This window comes from Coregonus lavaretus (assembly GCF_964263955.1).
Source record: "Coregonus lavaretus genome assembly, chromosome: 36".
NCBI lineage: Eukaryota > Metazoa > Chordata > Actinopteri > Salmoniformes > Salmonidae > Coregonus > Coregonus lavaretus.
Genome location: NC_140023.1, coordinates 20943033 through 20964569, shown reverse-complemented (window position 1 = coordinate 20964569; position 21537 = coordinate 20943033). Strand labels below are relative to the sequence as shown.

At 39.7% G+C, this 21537-nt stretch overlaps 1 protein-coding gene across 1 annotated transcript in view; it reads right to left on the bottom strand.

Annotated features, from left to right (window-relative positions):
* LOC311110598 (inositol polyphosphate-5-phosphatase A-like) overlaps positions 1 to 21190 on the bottom strand; it is a 273383-nt gene extending 252193 nt beyond the window's left edge. Inside the window, exon 1 of the mRNA XM_084153117.1 lies at positions 20801 to 21190. Within this exon, the coding sequence (XP_084009243.1) occupies positions 20801 to 20872 (72 nt within the window). The 5' untranslated portion in view covers positions 20873 to 21190. The remainder of the gene's footprint in view (positions 1 to 20800) is intronic.
* Between the last annotated feature and the right edge of the window lie 347 nt (positions 21191 to 21537).

Here is a 21537-nt window from a genome sequence, read left to right as displayed (position 1 = left end):
GCTTTAACAGTAGCTTTAACAGTATGCTTAGGGTCATTATCCTGCTGGAAGGTGAACCTCCGTCCCAGTCTCAAATCTCTGGAATACTGAAACAGGTTTCCCCTCAAGAATGTCTCTGTATTTAGCGTCATCCATCATTCCTTCAATTCTGACCAGTTTCCCAGTCCTTGCCGATGAAAAACATCCCCACAGCATGATGCTGCCACCACCATGCTTCACTGTGGGGATGGTGTTCTCGGGGTGATGAGAGGTGTTGGGTTTGCGCCAGACATAGCGTTTTAATTGATGGCCAAAAAGCTAAATTTTAGTTTCATCTGACCAGAGTACCTTCTTCCATATGTTTGGGGTGTCTCCCACATGCCTTTTGGCGAACACCAAACGTGTTTGCTTATTTTTTTCTTTAAGCAATGGCTTTTTTCTGGCTACTCTTCTGTAAAGTCCAGCTCTGTGGAGTGTACGGCTTAAAGTGGTCCTATGGACAGATACTCCAATCTCCGCTGTGGAGCTTTGCAGCTCCTTCAGGGTTATCTTTGGTCTCTTTGTTGCCCCTCTGATTAATGCCCTCCTTGCCTGGTCCGTGAGTTTTGGTGGGCGGCCCTCTCTTGGCAGGTTTGTTGTGGTGCCATATTCTTTCAATTTTTTTATAATGGATTTAAATGGTGCTCTGTGGGATGTTCAAAGTTTCTGATATTTTTTAATAACCCAACCCTGATCTGTACTTCTCCACGACTTTGTCCCTGACCTGTTTGGAGAGCTCCTTGGTCTTCATGGTGCCGCCTGCTTGGTGGTGCCCCTTGCTTAGTGGTGTTGCAGACTCTGGGGCCTTTCAGAACAGGTGTACATATATTGAGATCATGTGACAGATCATGTGACACTTAAATAAAGTCCACCTGTGCGCAATCTAACTAATTATGTGACTTCTGAAGGTAATTGGTTGCACCAGATCTTATTTAGGGGCTTCATAGCAAAGGGGTGAATACATATGCACGCAACACTTTTCCGTTATTTATTTAGTCGATTTTTTTTAAGCAAGTTATTTTTTTCATTCCACTTCACCAATTTGGACTATTTTGTGTATGTCCATTACATGAAATCCAAATAAAAATAAATTTAAATTACAAGTTGTAATGCAACAAAATAGGAAAAACGCCAAGGGGGATGAATACTTTTGCAAGGCACTGTACTCAGTAATGTGTGATGTTGGATTTGCCCTTAAACATAATGCTTTGTATTCAGGACGTAAAGTGAATTGCTTAGCATTTTTTTTTTGCAGTTTTACTTTAGTGCCTTATTGCAAACAGGATGCATGTTTTGGAATATTTGTATTCTGTACAGGCTTCCTTATTTTCAATCTGTCAATTAGGTTAGTATTGTGGAGTAAATACAATGTTGTTGATCCATCCTCAGTTCTCCTAACACAGCCATTAATCTCTGTCACTGTTTTAAAGTCACCATTGGCCTCATGGTGAAATCCCGGAGCGGTTTCCTTCTTCTCCGGCAACTGAGTTAGGAAGGACACCTGTATCTGTGTAGTGACTGGGTGTATTGATACACCATCCAAAGTGTAATTAATAACTTCACCATGTTCAAAGGGATATTCAATGTATGCTTTTTTTAACCAATCTCCCTGGTCTTTGTGGTTGAATCTGTTTGAAATTCACTGCTCAACTGAGGGACCTTACAGATAATTGTATGTGTGGGGTACAGAGATGAGGTAGTAATTCAATAATCATGTTAACCACTATTATTGCACACAGAGTGAGTCCAAGCAACTTATTATAAAACTGGTTGTTTGGATCCTGATCGGACAAGCAGCGGTCCAAGCCGTGCTGTATTGGCTGTCACAGATACACCTATGCCTGATGACAGTTCCATCTGAAAATTATCAATGCGCCTCCATAAGAATATCATGTTCATGTTGCTGTCCAAATCATCTCTTGTACTTCTCAGCTCGCACATTATTCCCCCTTGCTTCCAGCCTAGCATTTAGTTTCGTACAGTGAGGGTTAATATACAGTGGGGGAAAAAAGTTTTTAGTCAGCCACCAATTGTGCAAGTTCTCCCACTTAAAAAGATGAGAGAGGCCTGTAATTTTCATCATAGGTACACGTCAACTATGACAGACAAAATGAGAATTTTTTTCTCCAGAAAATCACATTGTAGGATTTTTTATGAATTTATTTGCAAATTATGGTGGAAAATAAGTATTTGGTCAATAACAAAAGTTTCTCAATACTTTGTTATATGCCCTTTGTTGGCAATGACACAGGTCAAACGTTTTCTGTAAGTCTTCACAAGGTTTTCACACACTGTTGCTGGTATTTTGGCCCATTCCTCCATGCAGATCTCCTCTAGAGCAGTGATGTTTTGGGGCTGTCGCTGGGCAACATGGACTTTCAACTCCCTCCAAAGAGTTTCTATGGGGTTGAGATCTGGAGACTGGCTAGGCCACTCCATGACCTTGAAATGCTTCTTACGAAGCCACTCCTCCGTTGCCCGGGCGGTGTGTTTGGGATCATTGTCATGCTGAAAGACCCAGCCACGTTTCATCTTCAATGCCATTGCTAATGGAAGGAGGTTTTCACTCAAAATCTCACGATACATGGCCCCATTCATTCTTTCCTTTACACGGATCAGTCATCCTGGTCCCTTTGCAGAAAAACAGCCCCAAAGCATGATGTTTCCACCCCCATGCTTCACAGTAGGTATGGTGTTCTTTGGATGCAACTCAGCATTCTTTGTCCTCAAAACACGACGAGTTGAGTTCTTACCAAAAAGTTCTATTTTGGTTTCATCTGACCATATGACATTCTCCCAATCCTCTTCTGGATCATCCAAATGCACTCTAGCAAACTTCAGACGGGCCTGGACATGTACTGGCTTAAGCAGCGGGACACGTCTGGCACTGCAGGATTTGAGTCCCTGGCGGCGTAGTGTGTTACTGATGGTAGGCTTTGTTACTTTGGTCCCAGCTCTCTGCAGGTCATTCACTAGGTCCCCCCATGTGGTTCTGGGATTTTTGCTCAACGTTCTTGTGATCATTTTGACCCCACGGGGTGAGATCTTGCGTGGAGCCCCAGATCGAAGGAGATTATCAGTGGTCTTGTATGTCTTCCATTTCCTAATAATTGCTCCCACAGTTGATTTCTTCAAACCAAGCTGCTTACCTATTGTAGATTCAGTCTTCCCAGCCTGGTGCAGGTCTACAATTTTGTTTCTGGTGTCCTTTGACAGCTCTTTGGTCTTGGCCATAGTGGAGTTTGGAGTGTGACTGTTTGAGGTTGTGGACAGGTGTCTTTTATACTGATAACAAGTTCAAACAGGTGCCATTAATACAGGTAACGAGTGGAGGACAGAGGAGCCTCTTAAAGAAGAAGTTACAGGTCTGTGAGAGCCAGAAATCTTGCTTGTTTGTAGGTGACCAAATACTTATTTTCCACCATAATTTGCAAATAAATTCATTAAAAATCCTACAATGTGATTTTCTGGATTTTTTCCCCTCAATTTGTCTGTCATAGTTGACGTGTACCTATGATGAAAATTACAGGCCTCTCTCATCTTTTTAAGTGGAAGAACTTGCACAATTGGTGGCTGACTAAATACTTTTTTTCCCCACTGTAAGCTTCACTGTCTGCCTGTCCTACCGCGGAAACAATGTTAAATTCTCTGTAGTACCATACATAGAGTGAACGGTGGCCAGATGAGACAACTTTTTCTGAGCCAGTCGAAATCACGTATCAGTGTCATATCCAAGTAAATGCCAATAGAAAAAAAAGCTCAAAAACTAAAATGCATGTAGTGTACTATCATTTCAGGTTCAATGTTTGACGTGACTAGCTAGCTAGCGACAAGAACGTTATCCAGCCTGCATAGCAACCATTTTGTTTAGAACGGACGACCACAGCATTTGCATTGCAACTATTCAAATTAAGTCAAGACAGGGTCGTGTCTGTAGCAACATGACCAAAATAACTAACAACCAGATTTTTGGCCGGACTATATCTTCTGGTGGAAGAATGAAATTGTATGAATTGCCTTATCAAAATAAAGTTAATGAAAATATATAATTCATTGTTATTTTAATATGTAGGTAACAGTTTTATAAAAGTAATAAAGCACTCGAGGGAGTGCTGTATCATGAATACAGTCACAGGTTTGGCCCGAACGACGTGATCGCTAGCTAGTTTGGTAGCTAGCTAGTTTGCTTGTTAGCTGAGCAAGTCTCCAATCCATATGAAACAAAAATGATGCTAGCAGTTGCAGTAGACACCAAATGCTGAATAAATACTAGCTACTGTAGTAAAATGCAAGTTAATAACACAATGAATGAGTTTTCATATGGCCGTTTTCAACAGGGCTCCAGACTGCAACAACATTTAGTCGCATTTTGCGACCGTTTGACTTGGCTGTGCGAGTTACATTTTTTAATTGGTCGCACTGGTGCGAGCTGCACATTCTACCTGGTCACCTCAACCAAAACATCCTATATTCTTTGGGTGGATAAAACAAAAAACTTTTAGGGGTTCTCAGAGGCATAACATTGTTGTTTTGATTATTGCTTAAACAGTCGCTAGGATTATATTCGGTTGTGATAGTTGCAAAATACGAATTTTGAATGTAGCAGTTGTTAGCTAGAATGCTAACACTCATTGACCAAATAGCCTTTTTACTGGTTGTTGAAGTCTGTGTTTTTTAACTATATTGCTGTTGATTGTCGACAATAACAAACATTAAGCAGGACATTCACAAGCCTTACAATCCAATTATAATCAAAAAGTAGTGTGAAATACACACACAACCATGTAAATGAAGGAGGGTCTACCTGCAAACCGCATTTACTACATGCCGCGCCCACTATGTGTCACTTACTACATGCCGGGCGCACTGCCATTGAGGCTGCTAGCTAGCTAGGACACCGGTACAAAGTGTCCTTCTCCCCCACCTGTTGAGCACAGTCTTTCCGCAGTTATTTTAACATTATGGAGAAGGTAATTACTATTTGGTAGTGCCACACGAGAGTTGGGTTGGCTACACTAGGTAGCTACTTCCCTCGCTGTAACATTAACTGAACTGTGGGAAAGCAGTTATCGGCAGGTGGCGGCGGACGACACTGTACCAGTGTTCCCTAGCAAGCTAGCAGCCTCCTTCTTCTGTGTGTTTTTTCGGCAGTTGGCATCCAATGTTGGTGCATTACCACCACCTACTGTGCTGGAGTGTGGGCCAGAGACAGCGCTAGCAGCCTCAATGGCAGTGGGTGCGGCCAGTGGCGGCTCCTGAAAAAATTCTCAGGGGGGGCAATTTTTCTGATGATTTAGGTGACCTACACACATTTTAAAAAAGATATGTCCAGCAACAACATGAAGACAGGGGCAGCATATAAGTCAATACCAGAAGCATTTATTGACTGATCTCAAAAGTGTTGGCTTACCAGGGTTGGTGGAGCCCTCAGTTTCATCTTTGCCTCGCAAAGCTAACTCAAACACTCCGCAAAACTTCACACACTGGATTAGCCGGCTGAGGATGTGGCGGTTCTTGCTAATGTCGTAGTAAATATATTTGTTATAGTGAATATGGAATATGATATGTTGAGTAAAATGTTGTGCTAAGATCTATTTAGGTCAGGAGCTGGTAATAAGTTCTGTTCCTATCCAATAACAATGGACAAAAGGGTCCTATCTTGTCAGCCTTGTCAGTTTCAGTTCTCCAGTAAACTTGTGATTATCAACACTAACCTCATCGTTGTGGCGGCGGACAGCTAGCCTGTATCCCTCATCCAGTTGAGTGGGAATGTTCACTCTCCCCAAAGCAGACAATCTCAAACAGCTATCCATGTGGGTCTTTGACAGCTCATGTTTCTTAATCTTTCCTGAAAGATGGTGCATGTCCGTTACACACCAGTCGCTGTCCAAGCGGTGCTGTCTGCCGTGCCGCCTTCAGGGTGAAAGAGTAAGCAGGGGGTAGCAGAAGACTGCATTAGCTACATCGCAGCCTGCTAGCCAGGTTTTTCGTTCGTACCAATTTTTGGAAAATCCTCGGGTGTAGGACTTCCCCCCTTTAGTAGAAACCTGTTGAATTATTAAATTTGGTCTGGGAGGTCCTAATTGTTTCGTTGCCAATTTATCTTCATTTGTTCGCCGACAAAAAGGAACTTCTTTCAAAGACACAATCGAGTTGCACTGAAGCCTAGCCATTTTGATAGTAGTAGTGAATTGATTGACGAGGCTACCCGCTCTTTTCTTAGTTACGTTCATGGTTATGTTACGTATGACGAAAGCGCGTAAGTGCAAGCCCTCAGAAACCCATAGAGATTGTATTGAAAGCTCTGATATTTGAAAAAAATTGATTTTACATGGGAGTCTATGACAGACTTCTGGGCGATTTTCAACCTGACTGAAATCGCCCCAAAAGGGGGGGGGGGGGGCATTTGAAGCACGACTTTAGCCTGATTGGACATTTAGTGGCACTGTGGCAGATCAGACGTCTAGATTACAACACTGATAACTACTGTTGCCGTGATATAATTGATTAGAAAAAAAATCCCTTCCTTTTCCCGTTTGGCAGTGCGTCGCCCATATCGCCCTATTGAACACACCGCCCCTGGGTGCGGCATGTAGTAAGTGACGCGTAGTGGGCGCAGCATGTAGTGGGTGCGGCATGTATCAACCGCAGTCTGCAGATAGACATGTTTTCCTCCATGCTGGGGAAATTGTGAATAGCGACTCAGAGTACAGACGGATTCAGGGAGTAAAACCATTGATCACAATTATCAATTTACACTACTGCTATTGGCTAAAATACATATTTTTCCAGACGTTGAAGTTAGGTTCATTTTAGGTTCTGAATGAAAGGTGAACAGACGCCTTGAGTAGAGTACATTAGAGTAAAGTAGGGTACAATACAGTACATTATACTGTACTATACTCTACTGTACTACACTTTACTGTACTGTGCTCTACTATATTGTATGGTACTGTACTGTACTCTGCTGTGCTGTCAACACTTGTGAAACATAGATGTCTATGATTGGTTCAGATTTGGTCCTTTTAAATGTTTGGGCCAAGTCAAGGCCGGTCCGGACCAAATCTGAACCAATTATAGACATCTATGTTTGGGCCAAATATAGGCCTGTCCAAACCGGATGTCTGTGGACATTGAAATATACTTTATGTTTGGGCCAAATCAACACTTGTGAAACATTATTGTCTATGATTGGTTCAGATTTGGTCCGGACCGCACCAAAAAACTAAACAAAAAACACTGGTCCGGACAGGACCAAAAAAATAAGTGCAAATGATGTTGGCGTCAGTTCGTGCTTACTGAGGTGTAACCTACAGTGTCGGCCTGCAATGGCATTTTATGAATGCCGATCCATGTGGTAGGCCTACCGTTTGTAAAACAGGCAGGCAGTTACATTGGCTTTATTAGTCCTGATTCCTGTGACTAATCATTTGGGTTACTTAAGCTCTGTATATCAGCTACCCAACATTATCAGGAGTTATCCTGAGCCTATTTGCAATGAGAATCAATGCGTTTACACAGCGGAAAATGCAGAAGTATTACATTTTTCACTATGATCATCTGGGGTGATACAAACTTGAAATCACTGATTATCATGACAATTTAGCCCACAGGGTGAAACTCCTGGACAGCAGTTTTGAGTAGCCTGACTATCCATTCCATATTGTTCATTTTACTTTGACCTGTCCTGTTTATAGGGTATTATGTTAGTTAACATGCCATAATCACAAAGTTCATTTTTTTTTTGTTTGGGCGCAATTTAGGTTAGGCTATTTGATCAGAGAAACGTGCATGATGTAAAAAGTATTTGTCTCATGACATTAACCAGGATTCCATCCAACCTTTTTATACGAGTAAAGTACATGTTGGATAAAAATGTTTTACTACAGGCCTGATGGAAACAGAAAATTTGTTAGTAAACTTTCCAAATGTCAACAAAACAAAATACGCTAGACAAGGTGGGATCTTTTTGTGCTGGTAAAACATATTATGTGAGAAATGGCGGTGGAAATGCTTTTATGCGCAAATATTGATAAAATAACCATCATAAACTTGGAGTCAAGTGATGACATGTGTGGTCCTCCCACTACAACTGGGGAAAGCATGCAGTTTATTAGGCTACAGATGAAATAAGTTATGATGAACTTCAGAGGGTGGTGAAATTGCAAGGTGATGAGCTTGATGCTCCTTTCCAATAAATATCGAGTCTCTTATTCTGGTGACATGATCGATGCATGGCTGCAGTTTGACAACTAAAAGTAATCTTGCTTTTTTGTCTATATCATGTTGTAGGCTACCTGCACTGTATCTGCAAGCTGTTGGCTAGAGACGTTTGTGACAAAACCATTAATAGAGTTAAAAATGCGATGGAAACCCATTTAACTTGAATTTGGTATTTGGTACATGGGAATGATTTTTATGTGCACAACAAGTCAATTTGATGCAAACACATCTCTGGTGGGAAAATGTGCATATTTTATTTATGCATATTTCTGAATATTTGCATGAAAATCTGTCGCCAATTGGATGGAAACCTTGCCAATGTCATACATTTGATCTCCAGCCTGTGGGCTACAGAAAATGCCATATACTCTTTCTACCATAGGCTACATAACTTATGTTAGATGATTTGACGTAACGTTGGTGGAGCGCTGCGTCTCTCCAACAGTACCCTGGAGAGGCATGGACAAGCAAAATATTTTGCACCCCTGCTTTTGACAAAGTGGGCCCTGCATCTAGGGCTAGTTGTCATCAATGTAATGGCCGTGATCTGAAGAGGTCTCCTGAACATCTCAGATTCTCGTCCTCCAAAGAAATTAAGGGTTGTAAAAGAGAAACGGAATGCCTCTAAAGTACAACTCCCAGCTGTGCCAATTAGAGAATAATCTACTAAATGTCTAGACAACATGTTTACACTCACAAGTCAATTGAAAAAAGTGCAGCGACATAAGAGTTCAGTATTCTTTAATGAAAAATCTATGAAGACATAACCAACACAGGATCATCACGGCAGAATCTAGGCCCAAGGCGTCAACGTATTATTAAATAAATAACATTATTAAACACATAAACAGTCAGACACCATCATGGGCTTCAGTGGAGAGGAATTAAGATATTCTTCAGGCAATAGACGCTGATTATTCAGGCTTCTAGATGCCAGCCCAATTCATCTCACTCCATCTTCCCTTTGAAAATCTAATTTCATGTTCTGAGGGGGCAGGAGGAGAGCGCAAGCAGGGAGCGCCATGGCTGCGGGAAGATGTTTTGGGTTGGGGCTGCTGTCGATGGGGGGGAGGTGCAGATAAGTATTTTTCTCCGCTCATACAGGAGTTATAAAAGGCAGAGTTCACAAATTTTGTGGAAGAGTATACAAAAAAAATATATAAAAATACACATAACTATTTAATTTTGATTTATCAGGGGGCACCCTCAGCACCCCTACTTCCCGCGGCTATGAGGAGCGCACAAAAACAGCACCATCTAATCTTTCTTTCAGAAACGTTCCATTCCAGCAACATACATAAAACATACTGGAACTCTCTGTCTGAAAAACACTAGGAGAGATGGTGGTGTCATCTAGGACTGGGCGATATATCAAATTAATCTTTTAGCAGACCCTACTAAAACGAGAGTATCAATGAACATGATTGTGGAAAAAGCATTTTAGCCACAGACTGTCATGTGCTAGCTGTCTAGTATGTGTTCTATAAATGTGCAATGAGCATTAAAATACGCATTTATACAAGGAACTGGCAACTCGTTCTCATTCTGAGAAATAAGCATCTTATCTAGGTAGGCCACTTGATTTCAATATCTAAACTAAGTGAACAGGCTATGTTGTTCAAACAGTTGGAGACGGACATGAGGGTGTATTCATAACAGTGCAAATGTTATTTCTACCTTTTTAGCAAGCAAATAGATCCAAGTTGGCTAAACATTAAATTTAAAGATGAGTTGGCTACTCACTAGCACGTGAGCTTGAGCTTGAGAGATTGTTTATGACCTGTGTTAATTTTCTATAATGCCTGCTACTAGAAGTTGGTCATTATTATTGGATGTGCATTGTGAATGGTTCTGGTTAAATTTTTAACAAATGTTATTTTCATAGACGACAAAGCCAGATCCATTATTATTACAAAAAATCTGGTTAAACTATTTTGCTAAAATAATAAAATTATCAGTCAATTACATTTATTTATTAAGCCCTTTTTACATCAGCAGATGTCACGAAGTGCTTATACACCACCCCAGCCGATGCTTGGCATTGCGCATGGTGATCTTAGGCATATATGCCGCTGCTCAGCCATGGAAACCCATTTCATGAAGCTCCCGACGAACAGTTATTGTGCTGACGCTTCTAGAGGCAGTTTGGAACTTGGTAGTGAGTGTTGCAACCAAGGACAAATGCTTCAGCACTCGGCGGTCCCGTTCTGTGAGCTTGTGTGGCCTACCACTCCTAGACGTTCCCAATTCACAATAACAGCACTTACAGTTGACCGGGGAAGCTCTAGCAGGGTAGAAATTTTACGAACTGACTTGTTGGAAAGCTGGCATCCTATGACGGTGCCACGTTGAAAGTCACTGAGCTTTTCAGTAAGGCCATTCTAAGGCCAATGTTTGTCTATGGAGATTGCATGGCTGTGTGCTCGATTTTATACACCTGTCAGCAACAGGTGCGGCTGAAATAGGCGAATCCACTAACTTGGGGTGTCCACATACTTTTGTATATATAGTGTACTGTATATATCGTGAATTGCCCATAATTTAGAAAAAATCTGGTAAGGTCGGTAGTTAAGCAGTTAAGGTCAGTAGTTCAGCTAGCCTAGTCCTTTGATGTCAATTGGTCAGGACACATGAAGCTCTTCACCCATTAGAGTTAATTATTAGCTACCCTTTCGTCAAAACCATTGTTAACCTCTTCTCTGCAATTACGCAATTAAAAACATCTAGCAAGCCTACTTTTTTCAATCTGACTGAACTGTGGACGAAGCAAAAATAATGTTATCACACAAGATCTAATGCTCAGCACCATAAACTAACAAGACACATATTGTGGTCTAATATCCCTCTGGCACTATAAATACACACTTCAGGCTATTATATCATATGATTCACTTAGCCTCCCCATTACCTAGCATCAGTCATGTGATCTGGGCCTAAATATAAACCAACAGCTTTTTCCACTAGCTATTTCTGTTCCGTCTGAGATTAACTATAAAATCCTTACGTGTTTACCAGAAAAGCACAATTATCTTCTCTCCGATTATTAACGGAGTGTTAGCAGTGGGCCCACCTATGTTATCTACATTAAAAATCCTCTTAGCGTCCATATACGTGCGCTGTGCTCAATAATAGTCATTCAGGGTTCCAAGCCGCCAGCAACAGCAGCTAGGCCTAGATCAGGACCAAGCTCGAAGACACATATTTTCTTCTAATTTAATTCCATCCTTTTTCTATATTTAGTAGTGTAAATATGCCAGCTCACTGGGGTCTGGATGCATTTGTAATGAGACAGGCTGCAATGGCCTGAGCTAATGAGCTGTCAGGTGACTACTGTGAAAGAGACTGGAGACAGAGGCAGCACACCAGAGCTAGGTACAGTACCCAGCCAGAGAGGGCAAACAGCAGAGCCCATATCCAGAGAACTGTACCATAGTGGGTCAAAAAGAGACAAGCCCCTTGACAAAACATGTATCCAGGCTGTGACAACCGATCTTTCCCACAGCACCTCTCCAAGGTATAGACATAGCCTTCTATATGACATGGATTGGTAGTGGGTGAAGAAAAAAATGACATCCAGGCCCGATGGTATTCATCTGATGCTGTAAGCACTAGCAGAGTTGTCTCTTTAGAAAAGGGAGGGAATTTGTTGCTAACCTGGGTGTCTAGGTGGAGGAAGGTGCCCTATTTCCTCTGTCTAGAGTTCATCAGGGAGGGAGTGGTATAGCTATGGGGCAGTTATCTCCTCTGATGACCCTCCACCCTCACAGCTATTATGTAATCCTGTTTAATCTCTGCTCCAGTGCAAAGACTTACATTTTACATTTACATTTTAGTCATTTAGCAGACGCTCTTATCCAGAGCGACTTACAGGAGCATTTAGGGTTAAGTGCCTTGCTTAAGGGCACATCGACAGATTTTTCACCTAGTCGGCCCGGGGATTAGAACCAGCGACCTTTCGGTTACTGGCACAACGCTCTTACCCACTAAGCTACCTGCCACACTTGTCAGTCACTGATGGGTGGATGGGGTTAGCCTACAGGTGGTTTAGCTTGCTCTGGCATTACAAATGTTTTCTGTTCTGATCAATGTTTAGGTCAGGATATCACAGAGAAACCACCCACAGGGGATGAAATGGCATAGGCCTACAACTAAATATGTGTATTAGATTTGAGAAGGGTTAACTTACCAGACAAATGTACTGTACAATAGCAAGGCCAACTGTGAATAAATAAAAAAGTGGGTGTGCAAGACATTCACAAATGTAAATAATGATTAACATTTAACCTTTATATTTGAAGCACTCCAGGAAATAAATGTTTGCCTTCCAACATCTGAACCAGGGTTGTCTGACGATGAATGTTTGACTTTGCCTCTGGACCTATGAAGATGTTTTACCTTTATTTAACTAGGCAAGTCAGTTAAGAACAAATTCATATTTACAATGACGGCCTACACCGGCCAAAACCGGACGACACTGTGTGCCGCCCTATGGGACTCCCAATCACGGCCGGTTGTGATACAGCCTGGAATCGAACCAGGGGGTCTGTAGTGACGCCTCAAGCACTGAGATGCAGTGCCTTAGACCGCTGCACCACTCGGGAGCCGATGAATGATGAATGTTTAATGTTCGCATCCAGAGAACTTGGACGAACATAAAAAGAATGGTGAAAGATTCACCTGCAGCTGAATGCTTGTTTCAACATCCCACAAACCTTTCTTTATTGAGACCTTATGACCGTGATCCGTCAACACCATCAACATGGTGTAAATGGGTACGTCGATTCCAGGGAACCTGGATCTACTGATAGTAATTGCTGGGCTGGCAGTGGAAGGAGAAGCATGCTGTTCAATGAGGACAACCCACTAACATATTTTCCATCTGTATGTTGTTATCAACTAACTTTGAAACATTCAGTAAAGGTTTCAGTGGGGAAAACAATTGTTTCCAAATTTACGAGCTGAAATATAATAAGGAGCCATAGAAATCACCACTAAGTGGTACCTCGATAAAGCTTACAAGCTTAAATAACTCAAGATCTAACATTGTTGACTCCCTCCTCAACCCCTGGGAAGTAGACCTAGCAAAGCAGCAGCTGGCTCAAAACAGAGCAACACGCCTTGCCCTTAACTGCAAATACAGAACTAACATCAACAACATGCATGCCAGTCTTTCCTGGTTGAGGGTTGACGAGAGATTAACTACTTCTCTTCCAGTTTTTATGAGAAGCATTCCTGTAATGAAAATTCCAGATTGTCTGCATAAACAAATAACATTCAGCTCAGACACCCATACATAACTCACAAGACATGCCACCAGGGGTCTCTTCATAGTCCCCAAGTCCAAAACAAATTCACGACAAAGCACAGTATTATACAGAGCTATGATCGTATGGAACTACCTTCCATCTCCAATTACTCAAGCAAACAGCAAAATTACCTTAAAAAAAAGATTAAACAACATCTCATAAAACGGCGGGGATTGTGAGGGGACACACACAAACAAACACACGCACACACAGAAACACATTTTTGTTATTTTTTATTATTGTTTGTATTGAATTTTTTTGTTATATTGTTTGTATATTGTTGGATTTAGAAATGTGTGTGACTGTCCTTGTCTATCAGTGTTTTGCTACTGGTCATGTTTTCTATTTTTTGGGACCCCAGGAAGAATAGCTGTTATCCCTGCAAAAGCTAATGGGGACCAAAATAAAAAGAAATAACTAGGCTAGTGGGATGGAAATCAACAGACACACAGAGGCACCTAGGCTGTTCCACGAAATGAGTTCCTTTTCCATCCCTTTGATATTTTAAGTAGAAATTGTGCACAAATATTGTATTTTAAAAGCCTGCACTGTTATATTAAATGAAGTTCCCTTTAACATAGACCACATGGAAATTAAATATTATATAAACACTTGCTAATGTGCCAAATTGCATAATTTTGACATGTCCCTATGTGACTTCTTGGAAGATTTTAACCCACTTAACCTCAACATTTCTCCACGTTTTCACCATCATTGTATAGCCCTAGTTATATGTTGCTTTGACATTGTAATTTCTGTCGATTATTATTTATGTAGCCCTTCACACTCATATCCGTATACAGGTTGAAAATGGCAGATCACTATGTTTGATGTACAACATAGTGATCCTTAAAAACCTGCTGTATATAAAATAGTGTGCTATAGCTTGGAAAATAAATATGACTCTGGATGACAACATGATGTTTTTTCTAACATTAGGGCTGTTTTACTAAAGAAGTTAAATATGCTTTGTGTTTTGTTTACTTGCCACGATACTAACGAGTATCGTGATACTGGTATCATCAGGGCCTTACCTGGGTTGTCCTGAACAGAATGGGCCTGTTTGTTGTATTGTGAAGAAAATGTGCCGCATGCAGTGTTGCTGTGTTCCAAACAAAACAACTACAAGTGTGCTTGTGTAAAGGATGTCACGCTTAGCGAATAGGGCTGGGTGATGTTAATAATAATAATAATAATATGCCATTTAGCAGACGCTTTTATCCAAAGCGACTTACAGTCATGCGTGCATACATTTTTTGTGTATGGGTGGTCCCGGGGATCGAACCCACTACCTTGGCGTTACAAGCGCCGTGCTCTACCAGCTGAGCTACAGAGGACCACATGTTTTGCACGATATTCAATTTTCATGTCTCAACTGCTCAAACTGCGAGCAGAGCAGACACTACTAAAACGTGAGTACCAATGAACATTGATTCTGGAAAATTGTATGGTCAGTTTGTGGCGCAGCATTTTAGCCAAAGACTGTTAAACTTGCTGTCTAGTCTGTGTTTAATAAATGTGCAATAAGCATAAAACACAATTATATAAGGAACTGGCAACTCGTTCTCATTCTGAGAAATAAGGTAGGTTACTTGATTTCAACATCTGAAGATGAAATCGTCAACTCTGTTACGTTCAACCCTGTTACTTTCCTTGGCACTTAATAGGCACTTACTATAGTCTTTTTTTTTTCCTTCTCTTGAGATAGGATTTTTTTATTTTTTATTAAGTTGGACATTAAGGAGGAACTTCTGGATGCAATTAAAGACTTTAAGTCCGGGAAAACTCAGGGTTGGATGGCATACCAGTCGAGGTATACCAAACCTTTTTTGATATACTCAGAGGACCGTTATTAGCATGTTTTAACCACTCCTACGTAAATGGTAGATTATCAGACACTCAAGAAGAAGGTCTGATTTCACAGGATACAAGTGGAAAATACAAAGATCCAGTCCATTTAAAAAATTGGAGGCCCCTTACACTTCAGTGTTGTGATGCAAAAATTCTAGCAAAATGTATAGCTCATAGAATTAAAAAAGGTATTGTCGGACATTATTCATTCTAATCAGACAGGTTTTTTACATGGAAAATACATTGGAGAAAATATAAGGCAAGTACTGGAAACAATAGAACACTATGAAAAATCTGGGAAACCAGGCCTGCTATTCATACAGACTTCGAAAAAGTTTTTGATAAAGTACGACTGGGGTTTATATATATAAATGCCTGGAGCATTTCAATTTTGGAGAATCTCTTATAAAATGGGTTAAAATCATGTATAGTAACCCTAGGTGTAAAATAGTAAATAATGGCTATTTCTCAGAAAGTTTTAAACTGTCAAGAGGAGTGAAACAAGGTTGTCCACTATCAGCATATCTATTTATTATTGCCATCGAGATGTTAGCTATTAAAATCAGATCCAACAATAATATCAAAGGATTAGAAATCCAGGGCTTAAAAACAAAAGTGTCATTGTACGCTGATGATTCATGTTTTCTTTTAAATCCACAACTTGAATCCCTCCACAGCTTCATAGAGGATCTAGATACATTTTCTAACCTCTCTGGATTACAACCAAATGATGACAAATGTACTATATTACGTATTGGATCACTAAAAAATAAGAATGTTACATTACCATGTAGTTTACCAATAAAATGGTCTGATGGTGATATACTCGGAATACATATCCCAAATGAAATAAATGATCTCACTCCAAAAAAAATGTAATAGAAAGTCAGCAAAAATAGATAACATCTTGCTACCATGGAAAGGTAAATACCTGTCAATTTGTGGAAAAATCACCTTGATTAACTCTTTAGTATTATCCCAGTTTACCTATTTGCTTATGGTCTTGCCTACGCCTAGCGAACAGTTTTTTAAATTATATGAGAAAGAAATATTAAATTTTATTTGGAACGGCAAGCCAGACAAATTTAAACAGGCCTATTTATATAATGAATATGAATTCGGAGGACAGAAATTATTAAATATTAAAGCATTAGACCTATCACTACAAGCTTCAGTCATACAAAAGTTATACTTAAATCCGAACTGGTTCTCTAGCAAATTAGTAAGATTGTCTCACCCAATGTTCAAGAATGGCCTTTTTCCCTTTATTCAGATTACAACCTCTCACTTTCAGTTATTTGAAAAGGAAATCATCTCCCAAATATCACTATTTCTAAAACAAGCCATAGAAAAAGTTGGTTGCAATTTCAATTTAATCCTCCAGAAAAGACAGAACAAAAATGCAAATATTGTGGTTAAACTCAACTATACTAATTGATAAAAAACGTGTATTTTGACAAAATGTTTAAAAAAGGTATAATCTTCGTAAATTATATCATCGGTAGGACTAGAGGAGTTATGTCGCACATGCAGCTAACAAAAATATATGGAAATGTCTGCTCTACCCAAAATTACAACCAAATAATTGCAGCATTACCGCAAAAATGTAAGAGGAAAGTGGAAGGGGGAAAAAGTAAGGAACTTGTCTGTCGGCCTTGCATTAAAGAACATAACTGGTTAAGGAAAACTGATAAATAACAAAGTATACCAGTTTCATTTAAGGACCAAAGGATTGACAGCTGTCCCATATAGATTGCAAAATAGTTGGGAAGAGATATTTGACGTACCGATCCCATGGCATAGTGTTTATGAACTGATACGCAAAACGACGCCGGATTCAAAACTTAGAATTTTTCTATTTAAATTATTATCTACAATTCTTGCTACCAATAGAATGTTATTTATATGGGGGATACAATCTTCCCAGCGCTGCAGATTTTGCTGCGAAGAGACAGAATCATTAGATCATTAGTTTTGGTAGTGTCCATGTGTAGCTTGTTTTTGGACACAGGTCCAGGAATGGCTAAAGGATTGCAATATTTACCTGGAGCTAACCCTGCAGATAGCATTACTGGGTGTTCTGAAAAGTCAGAGTCAATCGATCAATAATATAATAATACTTTTAGCAAAAATGTTTATTTTCAATTTACAATCAGTAGAAACAATGAGAATAGAAAGGTTCAGAACTGTTGTAAAACATCACAGTACAGTTGAAAAATATATGGCAAATAGAAATCCAATATGGATGGTGTTAAGAGATAGATGGGTGGTGTTGAATGGAGTTGAAGGATGGGACTATTAACAACTAACAACAACTAATAACAACAAGATAACTAATAATGTAAGCATACTGTGTCCATAATAAGTATATAGGTTATAGGTTGAGAGCTTTTGTGAAAGAGCACAGTTAAGCATATAGAAGCAAAGTGGATGGACATCATGAAAATGATCGGAGAGGTTGAGGAAGTTCAGGAGTAAAAACAAACAAAATAGAATTATTGTAAAATTGACTGTGTCCATAAAATGTATATAGTATGTATAAGCTGGAAGTATAGGCCTAAGTATTGTTGTTCACTAGTTTACTCCAATTAGGGAAGGGGTGGTGGGGTTGGAAAGTAATAAAGGGAAATATTTTTTTTTTTAAAGGAAATGTATATGTATTTACAGTGGGGAGAACAAGTATTTGATACACTGCCGATTTTGCAGGTTTTCCTACTTACAAAGCATGTAGAGGTCTGTAATTTGTATCATAGGTACACTTCAAATACTTATGTCATGCAATAAAATGCAAATGAATTACTTAAAAATCATACAATGTGATTTTCTGGATTTTTGTTTTAGATTCCGTCTCTCACAGTTGAAGTGTACTACCTATGATAAAAATGACAGACCTCTACATGCTTTGTAAGTAGGAAAACCTGCAAAATTGGCAGTGTATCAAATACTTGTTCTCCCCACTGTGTGTGTATATATATATATATATATATATATATATATATATATATATATATATATTGCGAGAACAAAATAAACATTTGGGGGATTGGAAGTGATGCAGATAATTACTTTGATGGAAGTTACAATCTATCTGCAATATTAAAGCTGATCTAACCCCTAAATTAAAATAAATAAATAATAGCCATTTTTTTAAAGTTGGACATTTGCTCTTTATGACAGAATGTAAAAATTAGGTGTAACAATTTTTTATTTTATTTTTTACCAAGTTACACTACTCAAAAGGCACCCAATTGGTGGAACAACCCATCTACGCTACCATAGCAGAATGGTCAGTGTCTCACCAGTGAAAAGAAGTGTCTCTGGGTGTGATTGTAAGGCCAATACCCTCAGGCACATGGTCACAGCTAGATCTATTAGCTGGGCTGGGAAATGCCGGGACCTCACAATATGATATTACTACGGTAGGCTTTTTTTTAAATGAAGAACAAGCTATAGGATGGTGCAGGTACAGCTGACTAGCGTTAGCTAACAATTACTACCTAGCAAAAAAAATCCTTGGAGTCAGAGTATTATAAATAATATTGCGATACTCTACTGTATCAGTTTCAGCATAATGTGAAAGGAAAAAGGCTGTATGCCCAAATCAGCTGATTTGATTTCCATGCTATGGGCCAATCAAGTATATCAGTCCTCCTCACATACTCCTAGCTCACCCTCGTCTATCTGGCCTTACATTCCACATACAACAAGTGAACATACAACAAGTGAAAGGGAAAACATCATTACATCTAATGTTAGATTCTGCTGAATAGGCCACGGCCTATGTCATCAAAACAGCAAAACTTGTGATCTCAACACAAAGCCTGCATTTGTTCCATGCGTGTAATTATGGGCTCCCGAGTGGGGCAGCGGTCTAAGGCACTGCATTGGCTCACAAATAAAAGTCTGGTTGAAAAAATAATAGCCTAGTATCCATAAGACATCCTAAGCTCAGCAGTCTTGACAGGCAGTCCAGTGTTTCATCTATTACATTATATATTTTTATTTTATATTTTTTTAGTGGCGGCCACGATTTAGCAGCGGAGGTGCGCCACTGCTAAATGCATATTGGGGAAACACTGCAGTCTTATAATAGCCAGAGTGAAACAACCCTTGGAGGGAAAGAGGCTCTTTAACGGTTTACACAACACTGAAAGTGATACAAGGTGTTGGGTGTTGTAGCTCTCATAAAGGTCAGTATTAACACTTGAATTATGCCAGTAGAGAAAATAACACTGCTCTTATTCCTAACTGGGCTTTCTTTTCAATTATTTTCCAACACATCTATGATTATCCAATTGTCACTGTACTGCTTACACTGTACTTAGGATAAGGGCAAGGGTTACTCAATAGTTATTGTGTACACGTTACTTAAACGAAATACACCATAATAAGAACACAGTAATGTAAAGTGTTATCAAAGATTCTATTAAAGTTGAAGCAACAGCCAAAGTGAAGACCATAGCAATAAGTAGTTTGCCAAATATGTCTCATTGATCATCATGTTAAAAGGGTCATGAAAATGGTTCATGAAAATGAGGAACCAGCAGCTTTTAGAAGGAAACTAAGATGGAAACAGAATACAGCATGAGAAACTTAAACAGATCTCTAATTGAAATAGTCTTCTTCACAGCATGTTGTAGGGCAGGCTATAGCACACCTTATAAATGGGAGTAAATATTTGGTTTCACTTTGCACACATCATCATATGGTTGGCCTATATGGCTGTCAAGAAAATGCTTCCAAAACATGATCCTTCTCACACTGGACCCATGCAGGCAGATACATGTTACTCATCTGAACGCATGTGGAAAATTTATAGCCTATTGGCAAACATTGATACTATATATATATATATATATATATATATATATATATATATATATATATATATATATATATATATATATATATATAGGCCTAGATTATCTCGATATATTATTTTGTTTTAAAAGAGTGAACTTCTATGAGAACCTAAATGCCTAGGTGAACGTCAAAACAGGCACGGTACAGTAGGCTACTTAAAGAAAACTACACCTCCTCTACTTAGTAGCTGTCACAATAATGTTTTACTACTACAGCAAGCTGCAAGACAGAATAATTGATGTAACCTATCCACAACGTCCAAACCAGGAGGTCCAATTAATAGTCGTTTCCCCAAATCACGGTTTCTACAATAATAGAGACTACAAGCATTATCAACCCTTGATGGCTAGAGGCCCACGCTGTGGTTATGCTCACACGTGAAGTAAGGTGCTTACGACGCTACAATAAAGACTACTGACATATCATGGGCTCAATTGAAAGCGGCATTGGTGGATACATTGTAACCAAAACAACAGGAAAACAATAACATTAGTTGCGAAGACACATTGTAGCAGACTGTTGCAGGCGCAGCAACTTACATCTTCAAAGAGCGATCCAACGTTGGCTGTCACGAGCAGTATTCCCGAGCCTGCTGTCAGCTTCCCCGCCATAATTCTTTCAGAATCAAAAATGGAGCGTACTTTGACTGTTTATAATTGAAAGTAACAAAAGTCGTTAAAGGTTTCACGAGGCTGGTTCGGTTAAAATACTGAGGAATTGTGACTGCAGCCAGGTTTGTGACTACTCGGCTCGCTCATACTAACAAGGCTCGTGCATCTAGTTGCTTGCTGACGGTCTGCTGCTCTGTAGATGTTTTGGCTACTTTTTCACATTTACAGCCATCATAAATGTTTCCGTTTTAATCCATAGCGACTACTGGGCTCTGGGTAATTTCAACAGTGAGTGTTTAATTCCCTGGTTTTTGCAGTGAAAAAGTCTCCTCGTAAACCACGACTCCGTAAGGACCATTGCCTTGATTGTTTAGAGAGGATAGGCTGGAGTCCTTCACTGTCCTGACGTCACCAAGCGAATGGAAAGACCGTACTGTTTTAAAAGGGCAACGCATTACTAGAAAAGCCGCGCAAGACTGCATCTCAGAGCCCTTACTTAGGCCACTTGACTTCTTGCTATATAAAAAATCAATTAACGCAAAATTGGGGAATATAACTGTCCTGCCTAAACAATTTAATTCCCTATGAATGAAGCTTCTGACATATAACAATGTCATAACAAATAAAACAGACAGATTATTACTGACCTTTGGTAGTGACAGATG